This window comes from Rana temporaria, chromosome 3 (genome assembly GCF_905171775.1).
Source record: "Rana temporaria chromosome 3, aRanTem1.1, whole genome shotgun sequence".
Taxonomy (NCBI): domain Eukaryota; kingdom Metazoa; phylum Chordata; class Amphibia; order Anura; family Ranidae; genus Rana; species Rana temporaria.
Genome location: NC_053491.1, coordinates 406,567,313 through 406,585,351, shown reverse-complemented (window position 1 = coordinate 406,585,351; position 18,039 = coordinate 406,567,313). Strand labels below are relative to the sequence as shown.

The following is an 18,039-nucleotide window of genomic DNA, read 5'->3' as shown; positions in this document are numbered from 1 at the left end:
TAGTTTTGTTTGTTTGTGTGAAGCACAATTTTGGTGATAGCAGCTAATAGCTATTACGGTAATTAGAAAATTCTGCTTGCATACAGCAGAGCAGGAATACATATAGGTGTTCTGCTCAGTTGTCTGCTTATTGATTCATGCACTGTTTAAATAGCCACCTTTCCTTAATACATTTCACTCTTTTGTATTCTGATTTTCAGTCATGAGTTGTGGCTCTATTTCCTTGTTACGGAAATTCCAGTATGCAGAAGAGAAAGGAAAAAAAAAAGTAGGTGTAGTATTTAAGGGGAAAGCCCCATTGTGGGCCAGCCCTCTGCTGAGTATAAACTTATGCACATGGGTATGTGTACACATTCCAACTATACACACCATGGGGCTAACCGGCAGCTCAGCGAAAGAGGGTGAGTGACAATGTGAAATATATGTGCGTGTGTTTGCCTGTGTGTAAATGTACATCTAAATACAGTATAGGGAGAGAAAAAAGGAGAAGAGACAAAAGAGAATGTAAGAGAGACAAAGACAGGAATATGATATTCATTTATAACATAAATTGGTTGGGGCTGCTATTACACTCTTTGTGCAAAAACAGGAAACAAGCCCTACAATCTGCTAAGCTTCTTTCTATTGTTAGATTTTTTATTTTTTTCAATTATGTATGTGTTCATCATATAACGCATTTTTCCACCTAAAACTACATACAGCAAGCTACTTCAAACTAGGAATTAATCCTATTTTGCTAATAACAAAGCATTTATAAAAATAAATACATATATTTAAAAAAAATTTAATGTAACTTTATACCATTCCAGCAGGACATAAATATAAGTCGGTCTGATGTTAAATAATTAATACATTTCATTTTGTGCATTGGAGTTTACTGAAAGTGTTACTAAATCCAAAACAGTAAAATCAGTCTGTATATGCAATAAAGCATGCTTGTTATACTCGCTGTGGAACCTAAGGGGTTAATCTTCTGCATTGTGTAAAAAAAGAAAGGCTGTTTGATGCTGTCTTCTCTGATCCTCCCCTTCTTCCACTGTCCCCTAATAACTTTTTGATAACACAGAGTCCATGGAGTCAGGCTCTGCACATGTTCAGTTTGGTGTGTATTGCTAGAGAGTTTTTTTTTTTTTTCTTGGGAGGATGCATGACTGCTATACACTACTGATGAGAAAAGGCATTTAGCAGTTTATATTTACAAAAATAATTGCATTTCATTGTTCTGTGTACTGTGGGTGACCAGATATAGTGAGTGCAGTGTCCTGGGTTTAGTAACACTTTAAAGCCCTGCACACACTCTCGGTTTTCTCGGCGGTAAAAAGTCCGCCGAGAAAACCGAGGGGAAAGCCGAGAACCTGGCAGTAAAACTGCCATATATGCTCCATCGGCACTGCCCCGCAGTGTTTCCCATAGTTAAGTAGTAGATCTGGCGGGAAAAAAAACGCCGGGAATCCCAACCGGAAAATAAAGAGCAGGTTTTCTATTTTCCCGCCAGGATTCCCGGCTATTTTCCTGACGGGAAAACTGCGAGAAAGCATGCACACGTCCGGTTTTCCAGCCAAAAGCTCTCCTGGCAGTTTTCCTGCCAGGAAAACCGGCCGTGTGTACGAGGCTTAAGGAGTAGAAACTGTGGCACTGTAAATATTCCCTGAGCTTATTATTATTATGTTAAATTATATAATTTTTATTATTATTATACAGGATTTATATAGCGCCATAACATTAAATAGAATATTTTTTATTTCGCTGTACACATGAATGGATATTTAAATTGAACGCCCCTTCACCTTATTTACTAAGTGAACATTCACTTTAGAAAGGGAACATATACTTTCATAAGGGAACATATACTTTCATAAGTGAACAATGTGTACACCTTTTATAAACCAACCCCAGATTTTTTGCTGACAGGCAGAATTGTAAACCTACTGTGAGAAAGGTAAGTATGACATAATATGTATAGGCTTATTTATTAAAACAAAGTGCAAAGTACAACAAACGATAACACTTATTCAGAGAGTATCTTTAATTGCACCGATTGCTTTAGGCTTTATGTACACGGGACGTTGTTCAACCTCTCCTGAACGATTTAACTTAACAGCTAGCTTAGCATCTAAAACCGTCCGTTAAGCCGCGTTTATGTCTAGAAGCATTTGAAAAAAAAATTAAAAACGTCTGTAAACGAAACGCTGCTAAACGCAAGTTGCCGCATTTTTGGGGTTCAAGAAAAAGCCTCTAAACTCAACTGCCTATAAACGACTATAAATGAACCAGTGTACATGTACTGATAAGATAACATAGAGGAGAGTTCAGGAGCAGTTGAAAAAAATGCCCAACTGCTCCTAAACTTCCGTTTACCTGCAGCAGTGTCAGTGTACATGAGGCAAAACCATTGTTGTTCTTCTGAACAATTTCTGCCTTTTTTCTGAAAGACAAAATAGTTCTTATCTGGAGTATGAGAGCCCACTGCCAGCACAACAGTCAATCAAATAGCATTTTTAGAAGGAGAGCTTAGTAATAGCAGCCTCCTCTCCTGTTTCCCTCATGACAGGCTTTCTTTAATGCAAGACACAATCTAACTAGTTCCTATGGGCTATCCCGTATCATGGTTACTTGCACCGCCCAGGTTAAGTAACCCGATGACAGACATTTTCAAGCTACTTGTCATCTACTGATAAACAGATTGCAATAGCTACAACAGCGTTATAATTATTGGAGAAATTGCTATGTCTCATCCAAAGGGAAGTTCCAAAAAAAGAAAAAATAGTAGATGATATGCAATGATTTTTTTTTCAGATATCTGTTGATGTATTGTACAGCATAATCTGTAACCATCTGGCTGTTCAAGCTCTGTAAAAAACAATCTTTAAATGTATCAGTTTCTAAACATGTGAGATTGTATTATGTATCACCAGTTTTAAACTGTCAATAAACCCCATTATTTATTTGTGATGATTTCTTAAAAATTATCTCCTTCACCTGTGTGCTAAACCTTTCCATCTTTTCAAATACTTGGCTGCCATTTCCACGAACCTGCCTATTGTCAGTGGCAACGCAATAGCAACCAATCCTCTGGCTGCTGTCTTGTCACCCACACTGCGCATATTCTGCCAGTTACCTATTGGGAAGCTGTTCACTTCCTATTTTTTCCAAGCCACCCCATGTGACTTTTTTTTCGTCAGCTTGCAGGGCAGCTTCAAGTGTTTAAATAACATCACTTCCCCTCCCTTGCTACTCATTCCATGTAAAATGAATGAATGAATAAATGAAGAATTTAATTCTAAATACTCCTAAAAGCCTCATGAGCCCTGGTTCACACTGGTGCGATTTGACATGTCAAATCTGCGGCATTTTCCAGCAATTGCCGGAAATGGCACCGTCCTAATCGGTGAGACGCTGCATCTGCGGCGATGCACCGATTTCAAAAAGTAGTTTCTGTACTACTTTTACTGTACTACATGCTGCGATTTCAGGCCATGATTTACATTGACATCTGTTCAGTCTCTGTAATCGCGGCCGAAATCGGGATTGACAAGCGGGAGTCAGATCGTGCAAGTTCAGCTGAAGTGTGAACCTGGGCTAAATTGATGTAAAACATGCAGCATTTGCTCAAAGCCCATTAACACAGGCCCTGAAACACAACTGAACTCACAGCTTTTTTCCATTACCACGTTTCTACAGAGTGGAAAAAACTGTCCCCTGCCACCATGATTCAGTGGTCTCTCTGAGGAGGTTGGACACAGTCAGAGCTAAATATTTCTAATCAGCTGCTTGGAAATTGTAGGTCCGATTCAGCAGAGGGTGCGTCAAACCTCTGCAGAGAGTCCACTGCTTCCTCAGAGAGAGCAAGGGTCCTTCTGTACAACAAACTGGCAGGTGGCAGACTTTCTTTCTCTGTGGAAGGCTGTGGTAACGTTCTAAAGAAACAAACAGTACATTCAGTGGAGTTTTAGGTCCTGTGTCGATGGAACTTCAAGCAGCATGTTTCTAACAGAAATTTAAAACACTTCTGAGATTTTTCAGAATTCATTGCAGGTGCAGTTGACTTCCTTCAGCATCTTTTGTGTTGCCATAGCCTTGTCTGGAGAGAGAAGGGCTGAGAGAAAAGGAAACATGTATGACTAGCTTAAGGCCTCGTTCACATAGGGTGTACTATACCGTACGCTTGTGTAGGGCCATATTTGCTCTGACCAGGATGCAGAGGTGTTCCGTTTATTCCCATTCAGGCAGTCCCATTGATGTCAGTTGGTACAGAGCAGGTGCACAGAAACAACCACTGTGCCCCAAGTGGGTGCTGTTCCCAAACTCACATCAATGGGACTGTGTGCATGGGGATGAACAGAACACCTGTATATACATGTGTGGGCAAACACAGTCCTGCATGGGTGTACAGTATAGTACGTCCTGTGTGAATGAGGTCCAAGGGAGGTTGATTTAGAAAAGGTTCACCAATGGAGAGATCGTGAGGTTACTTTTTCTTTTTAAATGTCCCCTTCCAGTTATTTTTTTATTTTATTTTTTTTGAGTGAAACCTGCAACCCTGGTCTGGAGAATGTAAAAAAATACAGAAATGTTGTGCAAGGTATATGAGGCCCTGGAATATATTTATTGGCATGAGTTTCATGAATGAACACCAGGGCTTATTTATAAAGTAATAATGTACACAAAGTAGCCCATGACAGGTTATAACTGTTGTTCTAGAGCAGCTTAATGGAATTGGTCATTATACAGAATCGGAAAGATGAAAAAGTAATAATTAGCTCCAATGCATTAGAACCCGATTCCACCTTTTGACAGAGAATGTTGGCACTTTTAGGCCTCGTACACACGATAGGTTAACCAGAGGACAACGGTCTGATGGACCGTTTTCATCGGTCCAAACCGATTGTGTGTAGGCCCCATAGGTTATTTAACCATAGGTTAAAAAAAAGCCAACTTGCTTTAAAATCAACCTATGGATTCCTAACCGATGGGAAAAAGTAGGCACGTCCATCGGTTAAAAATCCAGGCATTCTCAGAAACAAGTCGACGCATGCATGGAAGCATTGAACTTAATTTTTTTCAGCACGTCGTTGTGTTTTACGTCATCGCGTTCTGACACGATCGTTTTTTTAACTGATGGTGTGTAGGCACGACGGACCATCAGTTAGTAGGCACGTCCATCGATTAAAAATCGGTTAAAAATCCAGGTATTCTCAGAAACAAGTCGACGCATGCATGGAAGCATTGAACTTAATTTTTTTCAGCACGTCGTTGTGTTTTACGTCACCGCGTTCTGACACGATCGTTTTTTTAACTGATGGTGTGTAGGCACGACGGACCATCAGTTAGCTTCAGAAGTTAACCTATGACAACGGGCCTTCAGACCGTTGTCCTCTGGTTAACCTATCTTGTGTACGAGGCCTAATGCCGCGTACACACCATCACTTTATGTGATGAAAAAAAATGACGTTTTTAAAAACGTCACTTTAATTGACTATGTGTGGGGGAAAACGTCGTTTTATGTCTTGTAAAAAACGACCAAAAAAAATTGAAGCATGCTTCAATTTTATGTGTCGTTTTTCAAAAGTGCACTTTTTACTTCACAGAAATTGACCGTGTGTAGCAAAAAACTTCGTTTTCTAAGACGTTTTTTCATCCACGCATGCCCAGAAGCTACTTATGAAGCAAGCTTCAATGGTAAAACGTGGTGGAACGTAACCTCACTTTGCAAGAACATTGTGAGAAAAACGATGGTGTGTAGGCAACTTCGTCTTTGAAAATTGAAGTTTCAAAAACGTCATTTTTTACTTCACAGAAAGTGTCGTTTTTTTTCATCACATAAAGTGATGGTGTGTACGCGGCATTAGTCTACTATATGACCAAAGGTACATTATATGGTTATAAACCATGTCAGGATGTATGTTGCAATGTACAATAAATAGGGTTAACCATATACAGTAAAACCTTGGTTTGCCAGCATAATCCGTTCCAGAAACATGCTTGTAATCCAAAGCCTTTGTATATCAAAGCATTTTTTTACAGGGTATAAAAGAGAAGAGAGGCACCTCTAAGTGTAGCAACAAGTTGCTAAATGTTGTACCTTCATTTAAATGTAACCATATTGCTACACTTAGGCTCCTCTCTTCTTTTTTATACTCAGTTGTGACATGACGCTACTCTTATATCAAGACATCGCTTGTATATCAAGGCAAAATGTATTAAAACATTTTGCTTGTCTTACAAAACGCTCTCAAACCAAGGTTTTACTGTAATGCACAATAACTTCCTATAGCTAAGAATCTGGCAGCTGGACAGATTTAGTTAATATGTAACAGAATTACTCATATTAAGAACACCTGCCTAATGTAATCGGACACGATTTAGAACTAGGAGGAAACTGAAACTTTGAAATGTGCTTCATTTCGTATAAAGTTTTTAGAGTGACATTTTTATCATAGGTTTACTGCAACTTATCTCTTCCTGCCATATAACTACACCCAAAGAAAAAACTGTTAACTGAATCCCATAGACCAGACCTACAAATAATAAAACCTACAAAGACACCTGCTCTGCTGATTGCGTTGATTCCTCCGTACTTTATTGTTCAACGTGGCTATATTTTAGTGATATGCTAATAAACGTGGGAGTTTATCTGTTTTATGATGTAACTAATCAGATTAAAAAGCTATAGAAAATGTCAGAACCTAGAACTTCTAATGAACTACAATCTGTTGCTGTATTTTGTTATGGTGGCCTATAAGCTAAGGGTGCCTACAGCTTGAAGAACTCTATTCTCCCTGCTCCCTTTTGCTTTGGGCAATAACCCTTAGCTCTCCTCACATTTAGAGCATTTTAGCTATATAACCTACAGTTTTTTGACTCATCATTTTGTTTTTACTTTCAGAGATCTCTTTTCACCCACACTGCAAAGGGTCTCGTATTTCCCTGAACCACTGTCTCCACCGGGCAAGTCGATCCTACAGCTTCCACGATGGACTGGTCTTCTCCAATCGCCCACTGAAACCCAGAGAAAAAGTCTGCATTAAAGTTCTGGAAGAAGAGTTAAGCTGGCACGGTGCTCTTAGAGTGGGCGTTACCACTGTGAATCCCAACACGATCAATGCCAATTCTTTACCACCATTCGCTTGCCCAGATCTTATTGTGAATCCTGGATTCTGGGCCATAGGTATACCAGAGGAACTTTGTGAAAAGGGAGCTGAACTGCACTTCTGGATCAACCAAAAGGGACAGGCACTCTGTCAAGGACGGCAGAATTCTCGACCCAAAGTGCTCTTCTCAGGAATTCCAAAAAAAACACCTGTCTGGGTCATGTTGGATGTTTATGGCAAGACAAAGACCATCCAACTAATTAGTGAGTGATCTAACTTGATCTTTACATTTTATTAGCAATCCAGCCAGTATGAAAACTCTAAAGTCCAGCCAAAACTGATACTGAATCCCCAATCATCTTTTTATTTGTATCTTTGAGAGATACATACAGTGATATGTCCCTCACTGACTGGCCATGCTGGCGGGCGGGGGGAGTCACAGCTGGGGAGATCACTGCACCAACATTGCTTGTGTTGGTATGGCGATCTGTCAGGTTTTTTTTTCATTCAGCCCACTGGGTTGAAGGAAAATAAACTGTGCAAACACATGTTCACATCTTTGAAAGTTTGCAACTCGAAGGTTCATATAGGGGACTTACTGTGCCAATCAAAAATGTCATCTACTACTCTATTTTGTAAAACAAATACAGATGAAGCAGCAAGATTAGAAACCTTTTGCAACTACTGTAACTTTTAGTAGAGCTAGAAACAGGTTTCTGCGCAGAGGTTCTGCTTTTAGCATACCAAAGATGATTTAAAGTGTATCTTTGTGAAAACTAGAAAATAACACATGATGCTGTCTGTCGGTAGCATTGATGCAGTAGCAACTTCACCCTCGTAACATAGTTTTATTACCTGATGATTCTGCCAGTAAAACTAGTATAGCTTCACTTTATGTTTCAGGCCAAGCTGTCCAGCAAATGTGTCAGTTAAAGGATTGTGGTTATACAGTATAACTATATAGTTATTCAATTTGATAAGGTTGGAACAAACCATATAGCACTGCCAGCAGGTGCTTACAAAGGCCAGCTTTTGTTCAAATGGCCTAAACTTTTGTCCCAAAGCTGTAACAGCTTAAAGTGATTGTAAAGTCTCATTTTGTTTTCTTTAAAAATAACAAACATGTTATACCCACCTGCTCTGTGCAGTGGATTTGCACAGAGCAGCCCGGATCCTCCTCTTCTTGGGTGCCTCTTCTGTGGCCTGGCCCCTCCCTCCTGTTGAGTGCCCCCACAGCAAGCAGCTTGCTATGGGGCGACCCAAACCCAGCTTCAGCTCCGAGTGGCCATTTTGACACGGAGCTGCAGTTCGGCCCTGCCACCTCTCTCTCCTGATTGGCTAACTGACTTTGATTTACAGCAGCAGGCGCCAATGGTGCTTTGCTGCTGTGTCTCAGCCAATCGGGAGGGAAACTGTATCATATAGGTAATTTTTAAATTTGCTCATAGTTACCCTTAGGGGTCCATTTATAAAAAATAAAATAAAAATAAATGCTGTTCGAATGGCACAGCATTTACAAAACCGTAGGCCCCCATACTGTGTCTAATATGTTTATTTCAATTGGCTATACTGCGATATTCTGCATAGAGCTGAAATTCATAGGAAATAAACATATTAGGCATATAATGGGAATTATTTGCGAAGGTTGCGCGAATGCTGTGACAATCGCACAGCACATTTTTTATGAATAGACCTCTTAAAGTTGGAGTATGCACATGAAAAAAATGAACAGGTTTTTGGTTGACTTAGCTTTTACCAGTGATATATATATATATATATTTTTATTATTATAAAGTTAATCTTGATGATCTTTTTGTTACAGATGGTCAATCAAAGCAGACAGAATCTCATTGTCGCTGCCACCCGCACATCCAAAAAGGTGAGCTGACTTCTTTGTAAAACTTCTGATTTGTATATGTTAAGCTCTTATTATGACATCGTGCTCCAAGATCAGGAAGAGGGTATCTTTGGGTTTTTTTTGTGTTTGGTACAGATGGTTTATCTGTCTGCCTTGATAAGTTTGGGTACTTTATAGTGTTGATTCACTAAACATTTTTTTTCTAGTGAAGAAAGTTGATGACCTGGAATTCTCCTGTTCACCACATATGGCCTGTGTTCTTCCTGAATCACACGCTCTTCCTGTTCTATACCTTCTAGAATACCACCTGCTAATTTAGTATCTGGCATTCCTTCCCTATCATTGGAAATCTCTAGCAAATGAATAATTTATAACAATAGTTTAGTAGATCGGACTAGTTTCTGTTTTCTCTCATAAGTAATGGCTTGTATAATTACTTCCTCAATTACACAATTTGACCTCTTCTCTGAAGTATTTATAGTATCTGATCACGCCTCTCCACCCAATCTATATAAAGAGTGAGTTAATGAATAAAACCTAGTCATAAATATAATTCTGGGCTCCAGGACAATTGGTATCATTATAGCCGGGGACGATTTTTTTTAACCTGCCTGGCGGTATTCCCGAGTCTGACTCGGGGTTAGATTTTCCTGCTGCGAGCGGTAACCCCGAGTCAGACTCGGGCTTGCCTCGCTAGATCCACAGGCTTGGTTTACTTACCTTGTCCCTGGATCCAGCGATGCCACCGCGCTGTGTGAGCGAGCGGGACCTCGCTTGATTCACACAGCGTCCTCCTGTGCCGCCGATCTCCGTTCCCTGCGACGTTACGACGCACGGGGACGGAGAACGGCGCCAAATTCAAAAAAGTAAACAAACACTTTACATACAGTATACTGTAATCTTATAGATTACAGTACTGTATGTAAAAAAAAAACTTGTCCCTAGTGGTCTGTCCTGTGTCATGCATGTCATTTTATATAATAAAAACTTTCTCCCTGGAAACTGTAGATTGTCCATAGCAACCAAAAGTGTCCCTTTATGTCAAAAATAGTTTTAGATCAGCTAAAAAACAGCGATAATAAATTATAATCACTTGCATAATTGTGCGATAGCCATTTGTGGGGAAATTCGTCATAAAAAAAAAATAATAATGACAGCGACAATTCTGCAACTGAGCAAATTTCAGTGATTTTGATTTGATTACATTATTGAATAATTTTTATTATACTTATATTATTATTTGTTATAATTATTTATAATTATTTATTATATTATAATTTATAATTTTGTTTTTTAAAAAATGTCATACCCGGGATGCCTATTAGAATCTTGTTTGGTCAGATTTAAGTGAGTTATTTCTAAAAATTACAGACCTACAATATAAAACGCCAAATTTCCTTGCAAATAATTGTACCGCTTTCAGCATGTTTTTTCTGAAAGAATCATACCGCCAGGGAGGTTAATCATGAAAAATTATTTGCATAAATCTATAATCAGTGGGGGCATCATACGGGACGAAACTGAAGTCCAAAACACACGTGGTTCATGGTGATAAGTCTTTCTTCTCCAGCCCTTTAAAAAAAACACATATATACAGTTAAATACATACGCATACAGTTATAAAATGATGAGGTAATAACATCATGAATGTCTTGATAGCACCTTGCAATGAGCAGTGGCCAACAGAAAACTGTTCTTGCACAGCACTGACTGGTTCTCATTGTGCATTTTCGAACATTTAATTAGCCTCACTCTAGATTACACTTTTTTAGGTGCATTTGTGATCTGTAACTAATAAATAGGCCATTGTAAAGCTCCCGCAGGCAGAGATTTGTCAAATCATATGAGATTAAACTAACATAAATTATGCAGTGCCAGTGGGAGGCTGGCCCCTGGGATTTGGGCCTAGTACATTTCATGCTCCTGTTTCTGTTTTAATTATTAACTACAGAAATTTACATGAAGGAATTCCATTCCATCCATTTACTCATTAACTTAAAAGTCTTGCCCAAACTTTTTTTTATATTAGCTTGGACGGAGTTGGAAAACATTAGAACCTCTGTCATGGTTTTACTGCTTCCTGGGCTACATCAGAGATTTCCACTCCAATCTTACTATGTTGGCAATGGAAATATTTGCAGCAATCACACAGACAGCAATAAAAAGATGATGGCAATGTTACCCTTCACTATAAAGAAAAAAAGCATTTTTATTTTTGCCTGTGTTGCTGTTGGAGATTACTCTTACTTCCTGTTTGATGAAACTATTGTCATCAATACAGTTAGTGAGGACAAATCTATCTACTGGAGCCACTGATAATGGACAAAAACGGAAAAGGGGTATGAATCCTTCCTTACGCTACCCAAAACTCAAAAACAAAAATGAAAACAGTGTTTACAGTTTTTTGTATCTTTTTTGTCCCCTGCTCTTTTTCCTAACCCCCCCCCCCCCCATCTATTCGATCTCACCTATACATTTTCAGTAGAAAAAGTTCCACTTACCCACTCATACAACATTCTGATCGATGCTCATTGTTCTCCTCCTTTGTTGGTATTCATTTTTTGTTTTTGTACAGATTTTTCACCATTTCTGTTAAATTGCTACTATAAAGCAAGCCGCAGATTAAAGCACTGTACACATGGGCCGAGAGTCATCGGCTGGTTCAATAAAAAACGTTTGGCCGTCTTCTGTCAGACGAGCATGCTGGAAAACCAGCACCTAAACGACTCCTGATGAGCGCTCTCAGCCAATGGCAGAGAGCGCTGATCGGAGTGTTCTGACGAGGGGTGAGGGGGTGGCGTCCCCTTGTCAGAACACAACTGCTCAGTGGGGGAGATCACTGTACTAACTTCAGATGGTTAGTATAGAGGCTCCGACCGAAACTGTCATGTTTCGTTCAACCCCAAAAAAGCATGTACGGGGAATCCCTCCCACAGCGCTATTGTGTTATGCCGGCAGGAAGCCCTCCCTGCTGGAAGAACACAGTGATCACTTCTAGCGGCTATAGTTGCCAGCAGAGCATAATGATCACTGCTAGCAGCTATAGTTATCAGCAGAACACAATAGATACTGCTAGCGGCTATAGTTGTCAATGGACAAGAAAAATCCAAATTTGAGTCAGTTTGCCCTAAATTTCCATTGACTTATGCCATGTGTATTTTAATTATATACATTCAGGGCCGCACAGTAGCTAAGTGCTTAGTTACAGCTTTGTCCTGCTAAACTCTTGTCCACTGCACTAAACTACTAATACTGAACTTATTTATATAAAATACATATGGCATGAAAACCTGTAAACATAATCAAACTGAGAATTTTTCTGTATATTCTTAATGAATCTGTATCTCCCAAGGGCCCCAAATTCTATTCTCCCTTGAAACACTATCTGTACAGGGATTGTAGACATTTGGGTGGATTTACACCAAGTTTCCTATGACAAACTGAAACCCTACAGATAGATTAACTGAATTTATACAGCATATTATACCATTTTTTGTCCTAATAGCCCATGTTTGTGATAGCACCTGGGCACTCAGACATCATGAAATATCTATAAAATAAGCTTAAGTATATACTACTGTTAGAATGTGCTCTCATGTGCATTTCACTAGCCTGTCTGATTTTACTTTTTATTTCATAATTTAACATTTAACCTGTTTACTTTCCATTTTTTCTACAGAGCACACAAATACATGTACAACGACATGTACAAAGAACAAATCACTGTCAACTTTGGACAACACTTCAGATTCCGTGGTCCAGTGTCTGCACAAATCCACTACAACAGACTTTCACTCAGTATCAACATACCCTCCGTATTATGAGGGTGGCTCTCTCTGTATAATCTGCCAAGACAGACTAGCAGACACTTTGTTGTTACCCTGCTTGCACAGCTTTTTCTGTGAACAGTGTACTGTGAAAATGAAAAGTCAGAATAATCTCTGTCCATTGTGTCGTCAAACTATTGTGCAGTCGCAGAACATTGAAACACTACAGCTGTCCAACATACTCCTTGCAACCATCTAATTTCATGCTGTATTTGGCACAATGACACTTTAAAGACTATTCTACAAGCTAAGGATATCATTGGTTCACGTTATGCATGCCTTTCTATGTTGCTAATCCATTTGATTGCTAGAATATCCTTAGGAGACCTTAACTATGCAGAAGTTCATGCACCAAGTGATATTTAAGAGACAATGTTAACTGTGGGTGAAGATTGGTCCAAAGAAGGTAGAAGTATGTAAAAAAAGAAGATAGAATTAAGTAGAAAAGAATGTAGAGGAACATAAAAAAGAAGGCAGAATTAAGTAGAAAAGAAGGTTGGCATATTTACAAAAGAAGGTATAAGTAAGTGGAAATGAAGGTATAAGAATGTAGAAAAGAAAAAAAGAAGTTAATAAAAGGGAAAAGGTGGAGAGCCACAAAAAAGAGTGTACACAGAATCAAAAGGAGTTAGACTGAGAAGAACAAGAATGGAGCTTTCATGGACGCCACGCTAAAATGCACAATTTTTTTTTATTGAAAGTTAAAAAGTAAAGTTGTGATGTGACGTGATGTAGTTGCAAGAGAAAAAAACAATGATGCAAAAAACTATCAAATATCAATCACTATATAATAAAGCAGAACCATGGTTAAACTATTAGAAATGACTGTGAAAAATAGGTACATGAATACCTGATTAAAAATATGTACCTGGTTCTCATACAGAAAAAAACAAAAACATTTCCATAGAATGTAATGCGTAATATAACTTTACAATATATAAATCGTTGCTGATTTGTGGAACTCAAGTGACTTAGCTGGAATTTTTTCTTAAATTAAGTCATCAATATTCTGCAGTATTGGATGTACAATGTTTGTATATAAAGCACATTTCAGGGATTATCAATGTTTTCATTAAATGTGAATATTTTTAAGGAAGAGGTTTCAGCTAGATGTGAATGCATTTTTATACTTTGTATTGATTTTATATTTAATATATCTTAAAGCCAAAATGTCAAAAGACAATAATAAAAAAAAAAAAAATTAAGTCTGTTAAATAGTGGAATTATTGGGGTACCTATGGTCAAAAAAGTTTTTGGGAACAACAAAATCACATTAGACAATCATAAAGCAAGTAGCATTTAGTAGGCTAAAGTGTATGTAAACTCACATTAAAACAAAAAAGCCTAAAGAAGGCTAAACATTATAAAAATGTTCTTTCTTTCAACCACAAGAAAATTGCTCAACACAGTCATTTATGATGTATTCTGACGGCTGGGAAACCTCCTGCTGTCAGAATACAATAGCGCAGCGGGAGGTTCCCCAGCTGTCAGAGTATAATGATCACTGCTGGTGGCTATAGCCACCGGCAGTGATAAAAGCAAAACAAACAGACAGGCTGGATGTACTGAAGTCGATTGATAGATTGACTTCAGTACAATCGGCCTGCCCATAGATGGATCGAAATTGGCCAGTTGCTGCTGAACCAGACAAATTTTGATTCATTTATGGTTGACGTAAGGATTACCCAATGACAACAGCAGCACTAGAAGGTTTGTACGTGTTTGTCCTAATCAAATAGGCCACTTTCCGGCTTAAAAAAATGCATCAATGGCTTAGCTGCTAACAAAGATTTTACTTTAAGGCCCTTTTACATATGCGGACCGGTCAGGTCCGCCTGTTAGGTTTTTCAGGCGGACCTGAACGGACGCTCCATGTACCTCTATGGAGCGAAGGATGTCAGCGTTAAATCCAGTCGGATGAAAACCCTATTTTCCATCTGTCTGGCAAATCAGATCGGATTAAAATGTACATGCGGTCCGTTTCCATAGAGGAGAGCGGAGCTCTGACAGGTCCGTCTCTGCACAGTGAGAGGAGACGTATCTGTCATCCGCCGGCTCAGTGGGGATCAGCAGATCGATCCCTGCTGAGCAAGCGGAGTCCGTGAAAACAGATCCGCATGCGTGAAAGGTGCCTAAAGAATGAACTATAAAAAACAAACAATGCATTCTTCTATTCTTGTAATAGAATGTATTCATTCAAATTTTGTATAGTTTGCTAAACTTTTAACTCTGTATAACGTAAGGCACTACTAAGAAGATTATATAAAAATATCCTCCTATGCTAAAAAGCCAAGTTCTCATTTTATCTTTGGAGTCCATATCTGTGCCCACCTTTTGTGTGGTGTTATTGCAGCCCTCCTTTAAAGGAAGAGGCAACAACAACACCTACTGTGGAGCAAGGACGTGCGGTAAGGTCAGTGGCTGGTGAGACCCTGGCTAGTATCAGAGCCAGATACACACAGGTTACATACGTCACGAATGTTAGAGCGGGAGCAAAAATTCTAGCACTAGACCTCCTCTGTAACTCTAAACATGTAACCTGTAAAAAATTGTAAAGCATCAACTATGGAGAATTTTAAGTACTGAAGTTTGGCGCCATTCCACATGTGTGCGCAATTTTAAAGCGTGACATGTTAGGTATCTATTTACTTGGCATAACATCATCTTTAATAGTATACAAAAAAATTCAGTATTTTATTCAAATTGTCCGCTAAAACAATATATATAATGTTTGGGTAATTTTCTAGCAAACAAATGTACGATTTTTTCATGTACGAGAGAAGTGTGAGAATTGGCCTGGGTGGCAAGGGATTAATTACCATAAGTAATATACAAATAATTATTATATATTACTTTTAACCGATTCACCGCACGTACATTTACTTCGACACAATGGCACTCCTGGGCAGAAGGACATATATATACGTCCCCTTAAAGTAATCGCAATTTTACACGCGCGCCCTGCTGGTGGAATGCGCGCGTGCCCGACGCGAGCTCCATGAACCCGACCGCAGGTGCCGCAGACTCGATCGCTGTGGGGATACCCACGATCATCTCACGGAGAGATAGAGTGGGGAGATGCTAATGTAAACAAGCATCTCCCGCTCTGCCTAGTAACAATGACACTGATCTCCGCTCCATGTAATCAGAGCGGAGATCAGTGTCATGTCACACACTGCCCATCCCCCTTACAGTAAGAAACACTCACTAGGGCACACTTAACCCCTACAGCGCCACCTAGTGGTTAACTCCTTCACTGCCAGTGTAATTTTCACAGTAATCAGTGGCCCAGATTCAAGAAGCACTTGCGCCCGCGCAACCATAGTTGCGCGGCGCAAGTGCTTACTTGCTCCGGTGTAACGAGTGCTCCTGATTCAGGAACCTCGTTACACCGAATGCAGCCTAGGATGTGACAAACATAAGCCTCCTTATGCCTTCACATCCCAGGCTGCATTCTTGCGTTGGCCGCTAGGGGGCGCGGCCTTTGTGATCGGCGTGTAGTATGCAAATTGCATACTACCACCGATTCACAAAAGTTGCGCGGGCCCTGCGTACGCAAGGTACGGAGTTTCCGTACGGCGCCTTTAGCATAAGGTTGCTCCTGCTAATAGCAGGCGCAGCCAATGCTAAAGTATAGCTGCGCCTCCCGCTCGCGACGTTCAAATTTCACGTCGTTTACGTAAGTGAACCGTGAATGGTGCTGGACGCCATTCACGTTCACTTACAAGCAAATGACGTCCTTGCGACGTCATTTGCCGCAATGCACGTCGGGAAAGTTTCCCGACGGAGCATGCGCTGTTCGCTCGGCGCGGGAGCGCGCCTAATTTAAATGATTCCCGCCCCCGGCGGGATCATTTACATTAGGCAGCCTTGCGCCCGGCTGCTTAGCATATTGCCCGCGTAATTTACGGAGCAACTGCTCCGTGAATCGCGGGCAAAGCGCAATATTTGCGTGGGCGCAGAGAAAAAAATTTGCTCTTTGCCCACGCAAATATTGCGCGATTCTACTTGAATCTGGGCCAGTGCATTTTTATAGCACTGATCGCTGTAAAAATTACAATGGTCCCAAAAATGTGTCAAAAGTGTTCGATGTGTCCGCCATATGTCACAGTCACGATATAAATCGCTGATCGCCACCATTACTAGTAAAAAAAAAATATATAAATAAAAATGCCATAAAACTATCCTCTACTTTGTAGACGCTATAACTTTTGCGCAAACCAATCAATAAACGCTTATTGCAATTTTTTTACCAAAAATATGTAATTTTTTTATAAATTTTTAGGGGATATTTATTATAGCAAAAAGTAAAAAATATTGAATTTTTTTATAAATTGTCGCTCTATTTTTGATTATATCGCAAACAATAAAAACCGCAGGGGTGATCAAATACCACCAAAAGAAAGCTCTATTTGTGGGAAAAAAAGGACGTCAATTTTGTTTGGGAGCCATGTCGCACAAAATGGTCCGGGGGGAAAGTGTTTAAGGTAATTTACTATTATTTTAAAATCTGTACTCTGTACTGTAATTTCAAAGTAAATAGATATATGTTATAGCATATTAATATATAATTTAGCTTGATTAAAACAGAACCTTTTCAGCAGTAGAAGATTCTCATTCTCCCTCTTAACTGTGTGAGAAAAACATGGGATTATGGGTATAATAACCATAAACCCATGTTTTTTCCTTCTTGTTAAGAGGGCAGGGCTGGAATGAAGTATATGGGGCCAGATTCACGTAGATCAGCAGATCTTTAGATCCGCTCGATCTATCTGATTTAAGATACGCTGCCGCAAGTTTGAGAGGCAAGTGGGTAATTCACAAACCACTTACCTCCAAACTTGCGGCGGCGGTTCGTAAAACCCCCGGCGGAATTCAAATCCTGCGGCTAGGGGGAGTGTACTATTTAAATCAGGCGCGTTCCCGCGCCGATTTAAATGAGCATGCGCCGTCCGCGAAATTTCCCGGCGTGCATTGCTCCCACTGACGTCACTAGGACGTCAGTGGTTTCGACGTGAGCGTAACTTGCAACGCACGGGTTTCTGAATCGGCGTACGCAAACGACGTAAAAAAATTCAAACTCGACGCGGCAAACGAATGCTATACCTAACATTGGCTGCGCCTCATAGAAGCAGGGGTAAGTATACGCCGGGAAAACCACTACGGAAACATCGTAACAACACTGCGCCGGGTCCGCGTACGTTCGTGAATTCGCGTATCTCGCTGATTTACATATTATTCAGCGTAAATCAGCGGGAACGCC

General features: G+C 39.8%; 1 protein-coding gene across 1 annotated transcript; it reads left to right on the top strand.

The window, feature by feature from the left end:
- Positions 1 to 312: 312 nt before the first annotated feature.
- On the top strand, positions 313 to 13,305 carry NEURL3 (neuralized E3 ubiquitin protein ligase 3). Its single transcript, XM_040345938.1, has 4 exons — positions 313 to 401; positions 6,887 to 7,354; positions 8,914 to 8,970; positions 12,629 to 13,305. The coding sequence occupies exons 1-4, from the start codon at positions 371 to 373 to the stop codon at positions 12,973 to 12,975; spliced, it is 903 nt and encodes a 300-aa protein (XP_040201872.1). The 5' UTR covers positions 313 to 370; the 3' UTR covers positions 12,976 to 13,305.
- Positions 13,306 to 18,039: the final 4,734 nt, after the last annotated feature.